This window comes from Melitaea cinxia, chromosome Z, assembly GCF_905220565.1.
Source record: "Melitaea cinxia chromosome Z, ilMelCinx1.1, whole genome shotgun sequence".
Classification (NCBI taxonomy): domain Eukaryota; kingdom Metazoa; phylum Arthropoda; class Insecta; order Lepidoptera; family Nymphalidae; genus Melitaea; species Melitaea cinxia.
Window position 1 is genome coordinate 7,252,312 of NC_059424.1, and position 14,919 is coordinate 7,267,230.

General features: G+C 30.4%; 1 protein-coding gene across 1 annotated transcript; it reads right to left on the reverse strand.

Annotated features, from left to right (window-relative positions):
- Positions 1-7,297: 7,297 nt before the first annotated feature.
- On the reverse strand, positions 7,298-11,413 carry LOC123669062 (selenoprotein K-like). The gene is made up of 4 exons (XM_045602724.1): positions 11,218-11,413; positions 9,200-9,275; positions 8,681-8,758; positions 7,298-7,824 (listed from the first exon to the last, which is right to left on the reverse strand). The coding sequence occupies exons 1-4, from the start codon at positions 11,234-11,236 to the stop codon at positions 7,725-7,727; spliced, it is 273 nt and encodes a 90-aa protein (XP_045458680.1). The 5' UTR covers positions 11,237-11,413; the 3' UTR covers positions 7,298-7,724.
- Positions 11,414-14,919: the final 3,506 nt, after the last annotated feature.

The window sequence follows — 14,919 nt, forward strand, 5'->3', positions numbered from 1 at the left end:
AACATTGCCGTTTCGTATAAAAGTACGTCTTATTTTTGCATAAATCTTTATTTCTGGACTGCTTTTGAACTTATAAGGACTTTTAAACATTTTTGAATATCATATCAAAAAATTGACCGCTCCAGCGGGGATCAAACCTAGGTCTCCGACTGACCGTGTCGGCGCCCTAGCCAATTAAGCTGTGGAACGATGTACCTGCTAGATCGAAATTTTTGATATGATGATTTTTATAACTTTTTTAATTGGTGACCGCAGGGCTGGCTTTGTCGCACCGAAGACGCTGCTGCCCGCCTTCGATCTGTGTATTTTAAAGCCAACAGTTGGATGGTTATCCTGCCATCGGTCGGCTTTTTAAGTTCCAAGGTGGTGGTGGAACTGTTTTATCCCTTAGTCGCCTCTTACGACACCCACGGGAAGAGAGAGGGTGGCTATATTCTTTGCTACCGTAACCCATAGATGCCGTAACCATGATTACCGATGTTTTTTTTAAAGTATATCCAAAAATTATTTCTTTAGAAATATTCAACTAATCGTGAGTTATATCAACTAGTAATTGACAAAACAATTCCCTACACTGTAAAAAATTTTTGTAAAATTATCATTTTTTTACTCAACATGAGATGGCTAAATTACTAATCAGTGTGTATGAATTCAAATTATAACACATTTTGAGTAATTTTCCAAGACATATGAGAAAATTTGCTAAGATGCGCTTTAATTTTACAATCTTAGAGTATAAATCTTACTTGTATTGTAATTTCACGGAACAGTTTATTAAATTTTAATAACAACTTTGAAGATTTACCAAAATTTTTAGTAATTTGAGATACTATATTTTTTTGTAAAATTACCAAATATTTTATAATTCGAATTACTGTGAAGTGTTTAGAAATTTACAAATTTTGTTATTATTTTTACAATTTGAACTGTAAAATTACACAATACATTGTAAAATTACTAAAAAATACTATTTGTCTGTTGCCATGTATAATTTTACTAAACAGGTTATCAATTTTCGATACCAAGCTCCTTAAATTTACTAACATTGTTTGTGTTTTGAATTACTAATTTTGTTGTAAATTTACAAAACAATATTGTAATTGAAACTACAATGGAATTATTGAAAATTCAAAAAAATTTTTTGGTATTTTTACTATTCTTATTGTAAAATTACACAATGTATTGTAAAATTACTAAAAAATACTATTTTTCTTTAGCCTTGTTTAATTTTACTAAACACGCTGTCGACTTTCGTTTCCAAGCTTCGTAAATTTACAAACATTGTGCGTATTTTAATTTAATCTGTGGTCTAGTAAGATTGTGAAACAATAGTTAAATTCGAATTCTAATGAATTCATTGGAAATTCAATAATCTTCTCATTAATTTTATTATTTTGACTGTAAAATTATACAATGTTTTGTATAATTAACAGTATAATAGGGTAACTACTTTTTTAGATGAACCAAAATTGTTAGTATTTCGGTTTACCATAGTTTCTTGAAAGATTACAAAAAAAAATGTTTATTTACATATTATTGAAATTATTAAAAATTTATCAATATTTTTATATCATATTTATATGTAAAATTTTGATTTGAAAATTATATATAGTAAAGTTATGATTAATAAAGCATTTTTAACTTCCCTCTAAAAAAATTAAAAAATTTTTTAAAAATCGGGAAGTTATTGGTTTTACCCCGTTTTTCGAAAGTCGAGTTTTCATCATATCTCGACGTTTAAAGGCCCTAGAAAGCTTCCCTGACTATTTTTACGAGGGTCTGTATGTCTGTGTGGATGTGTGTGTGTACGCATGTAAGCCTCTTATAACTTTTGAACGGCTTGACCGATCGAAACGAGACTCGTGGCATTCGAAAGGGTTCCACTCAACTTAGACTTCCTGAAAATTTGAAGTGAATCGATTCGGTAGATTTTGAGAAATTTAAAAAAAAACCGCGAAAAAAATTTTTCGAAAATGATGTTTTTTTAGAATAACTTTTTGGCTATTGCACTGATCAATTCCATAACCTAATCAGCTCTTAAGCTCAAAAAACGACGTCGAATGCCGTTTTGCAAATCAAAATCGGTTCATTCGTTCGTGAGATATCGAAAACCAAAAAAATCGAAAAAATTAAAAAACAAGCGTTTCTTAGAATAACTTAGTGACTTTACGTCTCATCGGTTTCGCTCTCATTGTAACATTTTTACGCCTCAAAAAACTGCGTCGATTGCCGTCTTGAACATCGAAATCAAACCACGCGTTTTGCAGTTATGGCATTTCAAAAATTCCAAAAAAAACGTTTTTTCAAGATAACTTTGAAATTTTGAGACTTATCGATTTTGTTCTCTTCACAACATTTTTAGTACTCGAGAAACTGCGTCGAATAGCATTCAGAAAGTTAAAATCGGTCAATTGATGCGTAAGATATCGTTGTTGCAAAAGTTCTAAAAAAAATTTTTGAGCTCGAAGAGCTCAAAAATCATTAATGTTGAAGTGTTGATGAGCTCGCAGAGCTCAACAAAGCAGTCCTGAACTTACTTCGGCGCGCTTCGAGTGTAGATAGCGGGAAGTTGCAAGGATGGCCTTCAGGGTCATCCTCTTTTCGAATTTTTTTTTTAACAAGTTATAAAGTTAGAAAATGTTGGTGAATTAGCTGGTTAGAAAATGAATTATCGAATACTTAATTTTTTTCCATTCAATCTTAATATATGTATTTAATTTTTTTCTTGCAGTTAAAAGTAATGATTTTTTTTCTCAGTTAAAGTTCTAATATAAGGAGAATAATTGTGTATAAACTATCATTTAAAATATTAAATATTCCCTGACGGTTTTATGGGCTAAAAGTTCTTAGTATGCATAAAAAAAAATCATCGGTAAAATCATTTGATCTGTTATTTCTTTCTTAAACACTCACTTTTTTCATTTAACTAAAAAAATATGTAATCCATGATTTTTTTATGTTTACAAATAATTTTAATTATTTCGAATAAATCAGTTAAATTATTAAACTCAACATGATCGTGGAAATATTATTATTTTTTTTTGTACGAATTCAAGTCTCAAGCAAGGTTTTTATTGAAACCGTGATCATTGATGTTCAATATAAGTCGGTAGCATGAGTTGCACTTTTTTGCCTAGCGTCAGGGAAAGCCAGGTTCGAATCCTAATCAAAAGCAAAGATTTTTTTTATTTTATTTTATTTCGAATTATTATTTAAAATTTTTATTAAATTGATGATTTTAATTTTCTGTAAATTTTTATTTTATTTATAAATTATTTTATGTTTTAAACTGAAAAATTGTGTATGTGTATACTATAGAGTAAATAATCATTTAATCTACTAAGAAACATAAACTCGTTTAATCGGTCTTGAAAAATGCTCTTGATTTGAGTGTCGTTATTGTTAGTATATAGAAATTTGACACTACACCGTCTTCCTCGAAAAAAAAATAAATTTAAGTGTTTGTAAGTATACGAAGGTTACACCAGATAGTTTATCAATCTTCAACGTAACCAGCGTCTATAGTACAACAATAATAAGTTGGTAAAATAACATCAGATGTCTCTAGTTTTAAAAATCTCAATTGAAATCAATTGTACAGTACAATAAGAAAGCTACATAGTAAATTTACTAAACATTTTTATGATCAATTATTGATTAAAATTACAAAACTGTATAGTAAAATTACCAATCAAATTTTCTGTAACTGCTTGGTAAATTTCCGAAAATATTTTGTAATTTTATCAAACCCAATTCAAATGAATTGGTTGGTGTAGTTACGAAACTGCGTAGTAAATTTACTAAACATTTTTATGATCAATTATTGAATAAAATTACAAAACTGTATAGTAAAATTACTAATCAAATTTTCTGTAACCGCTTGGTAAATCTCCAAAAATATTTTGCAATTTTATCAAACTCAATTCAAGTGAATTAAGTAGTATAGTTACAAAACAGCATAGTAAATTTACTAATCATTTTCATGATACATTCTTGAGTAAAATTACAAAACTGTATGATAAAATTACTATTTAAATCTTCTGGAACTGCTTGGTAAATTTCCAAAAACATTTTGTAATTTTCTCAAATTGAGTTGAAGCATTCTGTTTAGTAAATTTACTGAATTGTTTTGCGTTAAAACTTCCCACACATTTTTAGTAAGTTTACCAAAGAAATTTTTAACAGTGTAGTTAATAATGAGTAACCGGAAAAGATGATAGCACAAACTATACAATTTCAATTCCGTTGATAAAAATGATTGTTTTGAATATGATTGCAAAATAGTACCTATACTTTAGCTATTGAATATTTTTTTCAGCATTTACTACGTCAAAAATTAGTACTGAAATACGTTCTATTATTATTATTCGGTTCAAATCCAAACGTGAGATTGCTTGCCAAATTAAAGACGTCTGTTTGCTACCTAACGGTAATTCGATACAAGGAAACAGGAAATCATTAAGATCTCACACTATTTGGGAAGATCGAGAACTACTACTTATCTTAACTTTGGCGAATAAGAGACTATTATTTTTACTAACGAATATAGTAGACGGTTAATAACTACAAAAATGTGTATCAAACTCGATAAACCTCGGCCGAAATCCGTTTAGTGACTGCAGCCCACAGATAGTTGTATTTGGTCTCATTACTATTAAAAAATCCTTTTTTAAGCCCTCAAAGTAAGAAGAAATGAAAAACAATCCTTTCGTCTCATAAATCAAATTTGAATGGTTTAATAGTAAGAAATATATCTGTTCTTTGTATACTAACCAGGGGCGTAGCTACCACCGTATCAATAATATGGCAAAAATCAGTAAAATGTTATCCACGATGTCACTTAATTTCGTGCGTCCAAGTTAGCAATATCCTACATCGGTTATTACGGGATTCAGTTAATCTTTATGAATAATTAATTGCTTTGAAAACATACTTAAAATCTGAAATTCAAAAAATTCATTGCATTAAGGAATTCATAAGGATATCATTAGTGCTGATAAAATTCAATAGCCTTGCATCCAGTTTTCTGTTTGAAAATTACAGCATACCTTATATTCTTGACCCTTCCAGTTACAACCGCAACAGCTGAAAGAAGTTTTTCAAAACTAGGAGGAACTAGGAGGAGGACTCCAAGGAACGCTACGCCACTGATACTAATTGTTAGTTGTATTTCTATTGTAACTTTGTATACTCTGTTGTAAATTTTGTATATAAGTAATAATAAATAATTTATATTATTCATCAAAATAAAACGAAGGTTAAGTTTAAAAAATTGCTCTTCAGCGATAAAATCGCTTTTGTACCTGTTTTTTAACCGACTTCCAAAAAAAGGAGGAGGTTCTCAATTCGACTGTATTTTTTTTTTTTTTTATGTATGTTACATCAGAACTTTTGACCGGGTAGACCGATTTCGACAAATTTTGTTTTAATTGAAAGGTGGTGTGTGCCAATTGGTCCCATTTAAATTTATTTGAGATCTAACTACTACTTTTTGAGTTATATCCAATAATGCGTTTTTACTTGACGCTTTTTTCGTCGACCTACGTTGTATTATACCACATAACTTTCTACTGGATGTACCGATTTTAATAATTCTTTTTTTGTTGGAAAGGGGATATCCTTAGTTTGGTACCGTCATAAGGAAACTAGGATCTGATGATGGGATCCCAGAGAAATAGAGGGAAACTCTCGAAAATCCGCAATAACTTTTTACTGGGTGTACCGATTTTGATAATTTTTAATTTAATCGAAAGCTGATGTTTATCATGTGGTCACATATAAATTTTATCGAGATCTGATAACTACTTTTTGAGTAATCTTTGATAACGCGTAGTTGCTTGACTATTTTTTCGTCGATCTGCGTTGTATTACTTGTCGATGTAATTGAAGTCGGTTTTTTTTTTCGTTTGCGCGCAAACACAATTATAGTTACTAGTCTGTTTTGTATTTTGGTGTACAATAAAAATATTATTATTATTGAAACAAATATATATAACGTTATTTTGCCATATATGTTATTAACGCCCTTAATCCCCCCCCCCCCTTATAACTTAGGGGTATGAAAAATAGATGTTAGCCGATTCTCAGACCTACCCGATATGCACACAAAATTTCATAAAAATCGATTCAGCCGTTTCGCAGTAGTATTTATTGTAAATAACATCATGACACAAAAATCTTATATATAAGACTAACTGACCCAGCCACGCGTTGCTGTAGCTTAGTCATTATAATTTATTAAAATATATGTAAATTCTATAATCAAACACGCCATCTATAATCTAGAAATAGAAATACTGCGCTTCCTACCGGGTATCTGTGCAACTTAGATGCCAAACCGTCATTTATTATATAAGATTTTATAGAACTAGCCGATAAATAAAATCGTATAATAAACATTTAATTTGCAATAAAAAATATTGAGATCAATAATTGAGATAAAACTACCCTATCTCCCAAGTTGGACCAAATTACTAAATACTTACTAATTGATAAAAATTGGTTCAGTAGTTTCGGAGTTTATCGCTAACATACATCGTGGCACGAAATTTTTATTTATATAGAAAATTACAAAACAAATTGTATAATTGACGTATAAACATACCTACTCGAATTAGTATTTTAGCGGCTCTCAAAACTTAGTAAATATCTACAAGTCTTAATATTCACTAAACAAAGTTAGTTTTCAACAACAAGTAATTTATTATAGTAGGTATACACTCACCAAAAGTGAAGTATAATGTATATTAACAAACTGACCCCGCTAACGTCGTTTTGGCGTATACGTTATTAACCCCCTTAACCCCCTCCCCTCTCCCCCATAACTTAGGGGGCAAGAAAAATAGATGTCGGCCGACTCTCAGACGGCAAACCCTATATGCACACTATCATTAAAATCTGTCCAGCCGTTTCGGAGGAGCATGGTAACATTGTGACACGATAATTCTATATATAAGATATATATTATTAATATTCACAAATAAAACTAAGAAAAAAGTATTGTAGTTGTTTTAATATATATTTATCTGGATCATATTACAAAAGAAAAATTATAAACAGATTATCACTCATATATATATATATATATATATATATAGTATTGATGTATATATATATATATATATATATATATATATATATATATATATATATATATATATAGTATTGATGTACCAAATAGCATTATTAATCTTTAAAAATAATCTACACATTTTGACATAATAATAAAAAATAAGTTAACAAGTTCTAAAGTTAGATCTGTTGTATATGATTCTGAGAAAACATTTAAAAGACTTTATTTTGTTATTAAGATTTATATTGCAAATTAATACTAACTGACATTTAAATACATTTTCTCTTGCAACTTTGGTAAACCCTAATAGGATACTACTACTACCTTACCTTAGGTACTTATTATAAATTCTAACTAATCTACAATATGCAAACGACTAAATATCTTATTTTTTCGAGATTTAAATTTCCTTTAATAATAGCGCCATTACTGGTATAGTTTAGTAATAACATTAAAAATTACAATACAAACATTCATAATATCAAAATCTATTTCAAATCCTAGATATAGATAATTAGAAATTATGAACAGATAAATAAAGGTTAAACTTTAATAATGTTTTTTAATGATATTTTTGTTATAATATGTCATACATTGTTGTACATGTTTTACACAAATCAAATAAAAATTTAGCATTATGCAATGTTTCTTGCTATCCACAGCCACAGCCACCACCCCCCATGGGCGGGGGAGCAGGACCAGAGCTTGATGGTCCAAAACCACCAAACTTTTTCGACGGAGGTTTAGGAGGTCTAAAAAGAAAGTAAAATTGCAATATTAAAATCATAATACACTTTTCAAGCATTCTGTGGAAAACATTAATTTATTATATACACTAGCAACCCGCCCTGGCTTCGTAAGGTTGCAAAAACTATCATTGTTCCTCTGCTATTTTATGTATTATACATATTTATCAACCTTTTTCTAACCACTCTATTTACTAAACAAAACCGCATCAAAATCCGTTGGGTAGTTTAAAAGATCTAAGCATACAGACAGCAGGAAGAGACTTTGTTTTATACTATGTCATGTTATATATTTTTTTATACATTAGGTCGGCAAACATGCATACTGTCCATGTGATGGTAAGCATACCATAACCTATAGACACCTAAAACACAAGAAACATCGCAAGAGCGTTGCCGATCTTACCCCTGATCCTTCACGTGAGCTCTGGCCAACTTCCTCACCATAGGAACACAACACTACTTAAGAAAAATATTATTTCGTTTTTATTTTCTGTAACTGGAGGTACTTGCCCAGATAGGCTGGGCTAGATTTCGAGCAGGATAAGTCCTGCGGCCTACCTCAATAAATTTATAATTAAAACAGTAGTTTGATATTATACCATTGAAGAATGCTTTTTTGATTAAAGATTAGAAAATTGAAAATTAAATATCTGACATATTTATAATGAATACTGCATTAACAAAACAATCCGTACATCATCATATTCTCTCTGAACTTACAAGATGTGAAGAGCACTAACCCAATGATCATGGGTAGCACTGAAGCATTCAAGTCAACTCTCTGTTTTCTTTTCATATAGAATTTTAGATGATAATTATTACTGTCATATTAAATTACAAAATTAAAAGAATAACTCACCCACTGCCAGGTGGACGAAAGTCTCTTACATACTTGTCTCCATGTTTACTGTAGTTAGGATTGATGAGTGTCTGGAAACTACAAATATAATTTTTTTTTAATTCTATTCACTAAGCATGTTTTTATTGTCTATATATTCCAAAATCCATAAATTCAATTAATAAATTAATAATCCATAAATTTCAATTTTAGAAAGTATTTAAAAACTTTAACTGCTCTTTTTTCATTATACAAACTTTCTTTTAACTATTTTTTAAATATTAAAAGTGTGTATTTTGTACCTATTAGTCATATTAGCACATTTTAAAGATTCCTTTTAGTAAATTTAGATTCACATTGTAATTAAACTAGTAAATAATAAAATAAAGAGTCTCTATGGGACAGTCTAGCTTAAGGTATATTCAACCCATTAATGCAGTCACCATGTTAAACGTAAATTAATGATTAATTCACAAAATACTACTTAAAAATTCTACACAAGGCAGTAATAGGACAAGAATAAGTATCCTAACTACTTACAGCAAGTAAAAGAAGTTGAGAATACTCCAAAACCAGTCAAAAATACTAAATGGATTTTGCTGCACCATAGATCCATCTGGAAACAACAAAAAACAAAAAATGTCATAACTTAAAATTTGTTATTTAATTAAATAAATTAATTGTACTATTATAAAGTGCAGACCGCTTATATTAACATAAAAATTACAAATGAGTGGGTGCATGGACTTGTATTTTTACAGTACTACTAGTGACTACAATACATTTACAAAACAATTGCCACTGCTAAACCTTGAAATCTTTATGGTATTAAAGCATTCTTCATTAAAGCGTCAAATATCCAGACAATTTAAAGAAAAAAAACCTCAAAATAGAACTAACTTGTCAGCTATAGCTTTTTAAGCAGCGAAATGGTATCATTAATTGCTTTCGGGTTACTTTTGCAAGTATATAAATGAAAAAAACAATTTAACAAGTCGTAAATATGTCACTCTAGTGAGATGAAATGCAAATTTCATGTTCAATGATAACCTTTTATGTTTATCATTCTACAAACTAGGCCAATACCAAACATAATTTATATTCATTATTCTGTTGTACTAATATATGCAAACTACGCACATTCCTGCCAGGCTAAGGATGTTTTTATGCGGGAATTCTTATCGTAAGGTGAACAAACCAAAATTTTATTTTGGTTTCAGAAATGCTCAACTTTAATGTTTGAACACGTTATAATTAAAAACCAAACCTATATATATTTTATAAAAATATTGTTTTCAATAAAATTACAATTATATAACCAGTAGACACAACTTCATTGTTATGATTTGTTTTAATTCATTATTGTGAAATCTATGCATATTGAACAATATATTATCCGAATCAATTGAATACAAATCAGTTTGGTATATTTTAGATTTGTTCGGAGAGCACGTCAAGCCATCGGTCCTGGTTGTTATCATGTACACCTGATGGCGATAAATGCTCATAGTAGGGAATATATCAGCCAACCTGCATTGAAGCAGCATGGCAGATTAAGCTCTGATTTTTTCCTATATGGGGAAAAAGGCCTACGCCCAGCAGTAGGATATTACCGGCTTAAGCAAGTATATGGTGGTATTGGAAGAACATCATTAATCAAGAGCTTCTACCACCCTAAACCATTGATGAGTAATTCTAATGTCAACAGCTGAGAAGACTTAAGCAAGAAATTAAGAATAAGCAGCCAGAATTGACCAATAAAAAATGTGTGATCTTTATCTCGACAATGCCCAACCACATACCTCTTTAGCAACTGAACAAAAATTTGAGAGTGATAGGGAAGTCTTAATACATCCACCATATACCCTGATCTTAAAACCCCAGATTTCTATCTATTTCAATCTCTTCAGAATTATTTAGGTAGTGTAAATTAACATCAAGAGGACTAAGAACTACTTATCGTGCTTTATTAATGAAAAGTCCCAAAATTTCCACAGCAACGGAATCCTTTCACTGCCTACGAGATAGCTCCAAGTTAACAAGATAGTATAATTAAGATTTTATAATTAATGTATATAAATTCTGTAAAATGTTACCTTGAATTTCTATAAAAAACACGAAGAAACTTTTTCCCCGACCTAATATATATGATTTAGTGCTATTTTTTGTTGGCCTCCACCTCGTAATTTAATATATCAATCATAAAAAAATCTAATAAGGAAAATGTTAGAAGTAATTATGTGTTTACTAAGGCTATGCCCTTATATGTAGATTAACTGTTAGTTAATTTCAAGTCTTAATGTACTACGAATGTGTAATACGAATCAAACCGCTTTAATAATTTAAGCAATAATCAGATAAAAATATGCGTACAAAAAACATTAACAAAGCCATTACAAATATGTAAAGTAATGAAATATGTCATTTTAGCAATTATGTATTACTAAAAAACGATTAAAAACGAAAAATTTTATATCTGAGTCATGTAAGCAAAACCTAGTTTTATAAGCCTGACGTGGCTTTGCAATATTGTGTAATAATAACAATAATAAAATTACCTTTATTTACGTAAACCATCTTCTGTAAAATATACTGCCCTTATTAAAGCTAAAAAAAATTTTCAAACCACTTAAAGCTTGATAGATAAACAATCAATATAAAGGTAAAAAAAACTGAATTCTGAATTTTTATTAATTCTCACTCTTCATGAAATTAACATTAACTTTGACCACAGATTAAGTATTAGTTTTTTTTATACGTAAACTTTGACAGTGGCGCTGTCACAGTGCTTTGACATTAACATCAAGAACTATGTGACCAGATTTAATTTAACGAATCTCCTGCTTGTGGATGTTAACAACTACTAAATTCTACCAAAAGGGAACGAGAAAATACTAAAAATCTGATTACATGTTTTTGCTGTTGTGTTACAACGAAAAAGTATAATATTAATCTCTTGATTATAACGATAAAACAATAAGATAAACAAAGAAAACACCGTAAATTAGATAAATCAATGTTTATTCCTTAAAATTAAAATCTACAGAAATATAGGTATTTTTAACCTTCAGTTACCGACCCTCATTTTTAGTACTCATTCGCAGAAGTTAGTTCATGGTGACACCCTATTTGAAATGACGTTTTTAATAAAATCTATATTAAAAGTTTATTAAAATTATATATATCCTGAATTATTACTTAAAAGACATTGGGATGAAATCATGAAATTGAAAAAAAATACATTTTATAAATTTTTTAATAGCTAAAAGCAAGTGAAAATCTGGTTCAGCCAAACTCATCATCACAATCACTAAAATCTTGTAACTTTTCGTCTAACCAGCTCACTAGAATAATTTCATCACTAGGTTTATTCAAATTCAGTTGTATTTTTCTCTTACGACCGATTCCTGATGCACTTGCTTGCGTCATTTAAAAAATTGAGACAAAATAAGCATTTCACAAAAAATATAAAACCATAAAATAGTAACATTAACAGCGACCTTACGTCACGTTAACAACAGAGATCTGGTTGTGGGCACACCTGTGTATGTGCCGCGTGTGCACGGCCGACTAACGAAAGATCAAGTCAAAAAAAGCAGCTACTGAAAGAACCAGATTTATAACCCTATTGGTTGTTTAAATATTCCTGTTTGAACTTGCGCTGTGTCACAGTGACACCGCCTCGGCAATTAAAGATTAAATTGTGATCGAGTTATGTTCGGTTCATTATGTTGGGTAACATTGTCATAAAGCTGTTTTGAGTCCATTAATTTGATTTGAAAGCCCTATTTCTTAGTATCTGTAACCTATTCTACTTTTTATTGTAATTTTGTGTTTCACTCGAAATTGATAACTCTGGGAAGCCCTTGTATTCCAAGAACAATAATATTTAATCCTTAGTTCCTATAAGATTCAGCTTAAACTCGCTTGTTTAATAAGAGGCTCATATAAAATGCCTCTGGGAAATATATGAGTACCATTTATGTAAAGTTAAATTTAGGTACAAACAGTGTTACAAACCTCAAAACTCGTATAATTTAAGTTTCATAAGCTAAAATAGAGTTAATCGGGAGAATATACCCTAAAATTATTTTATGGGTTTTTAATCACCAAAATCGCGAGTTGCACTGATAAATCGATAACTTTTACATTACAAGCTCACAAAAAAACAAAAGTTAAAGATATACCTACCTAATCAATTTTTTTCAATACATGTGGTATTCCCCCAACAACTGTTCCTCTCGAATAATAATTAAAAAAAGAGATAGTTACAATCCATTTGATGAAAAGGGGAATATCCCGCATTTTTTCGATAGGTTTGCCTATGAAGGAAAAAAATGTACCAGAATAGTTGAAAAGCGTGAATCCTACCAAAATATTTCAAATATTTTTTACCTACGAGATACTGTTACCGATACCTCGAAATCTATCAAAAAAGTAGAAATCTACTAAATCTGGTCACGCTGATCAAGAAGCTTAGTGCTCCCTCACACAAACAATTGTAAGTCGGCCCACTAAATCGCAGAGTATACTAATAGGTATAGTGACATATGGTAGCCCGCACATCTTCTCCCACTAAATTGTCCAATTAATTAATTGAATACCGATCGCATCAGAATCGAAATTCACTTCCGATCGGCGTACAATTAAATTATTGTCCAACTGTTCATTAGCACGGTTACCTTATACAAGCTCGCTGACTATCCACCTTAGTTGGTCAGTCGCGCGGCAAGATGGAATACGACTACACGCGTGCGCGTGATTTCCCTACGCCCGGATCTTCGTCGACGGGTACGACGTCTGCGTCCCGATCAGTTGTTGCAAACGAAAAAGTAGAAGAACTTATAGATGAACCTTAATTTAAAAAAATAGGATGTTTTAGAAATAAAAAAGGACATGGGTTTCAAAAGCCCGTAGATATATATTAATTATATTAAAAAAAAAATTCTTTCTTCAACGGCTGTAGCGAGTGGGAAGGGTGTCCTGTTTGATTATTGCTGGCCCAATTAGATATACGAGCTCATCAAAAGACGAAATACTCATTCTGTAGTATGAAAAAATTTTAGCTCGATAACATCTGAGTTTAGAATGCAATGTAGGATGCTTCCTATATTCTAATCTATTACTTAATATAGCGTGCACACAAAATTTTCTCTTTTGTTTACGTCTTCTTTTTATTATTAAAGCAATTAAAGCGTTTTTTTCCGCACTTTCACGCACACGCACCGCGCTAGCAACACTGTCACTGATTAAATCGAATAGTCTGCGGCTCACCAACCAACAAAATAAAGTTGATCAACTAAATTATAAACGTACGCAATTTAGTTGTTCGGTAGTCGGCCAACTTAATTGTATGTGTGTATGGTGTGGGAGCACTTATACAATTTAGTTTTGACATTAAATTTTTACTTTTGTTAGCGAATAAGCTAAGGCCCAAGGCTTTACGGCCTTTACGCCGTAAAGCCTTGATAATTGACTATATTAATTTTGATAAAAAAAATCGTACCTTATACGTACTAAACATATTTGCCACAGAAATGCCACAACTATTGTTAAAAGTAGAATTTCAAAAACTCGCTAAAAATTACAATATTATTCAAATAAAGCTTATTTGCCTTAAAGTAAAGGTTCCTATTAAAGAATATTTTATCAAAATAGACATCGAACGTGAGGATAATAATTGTGTTTGCTCGCAAACGAAAAAAAGCCGACTTCAATTACATCGACGAGTAATACAACGTAGATCGACGAAAAAATAGTCAAGTAACTACGCGTTATCAAAGATTACTCAAAAAGTAGTTATCAGATCTCAATAAAATTTATATGTGACCATATGACAAATATCAGCTTTCGATTAAATTAAAAATTATTAAAATTGGTACACCCAGTAAAAAGTTAGTGCGGATTTTCAAGAGTTTCCCTCGATTTCTCTGAGATCCCATCATCAGATCCTGGTTTCCTTATCATGTTACTAAACTTGGGATATTTTCTTTCCAACAAAAAAAGAATTATCAAAATCGGTACACCCAGTAAAAAGTTATTGCGGATTTTCGAGAGTTTCCCTTGATTTCTCTGGGATCCCATCATCAGATCCTGGTTTCCTTATCATGGTACTAAACTACTCTTTTCTAACAAAAAAGAATTATCAAAATCGGTACATCCAGTAGAAAGTTATGCGGTATAATAAAACGTAGGTCGACGAAAAAAGCGTTAAGTAAAAACGCATTATTAGATATAACTCAAAAAGTAGTTGTTAGATC

Bases quoted from the DNA above. Each gene is read 5' to 3' on its own strand.
- LOC123669062 (XM_045602724.1), bottom strand. The intron at 8,759-9,199 runs GTAAGTAGTTAG...TTATATTTGTAG, and splicing joins CTCAACTTCTTTTACTTGCT to TTTCCAGACACTCATCAATC. The intron at 7,825-8,680 runs GTGAGTTATTCT...CTTTCTTTTTAG, and splicing joins TTTCGTCCACCTGGCAGTGG to ACCTCCTAAACCTCCGTCGA.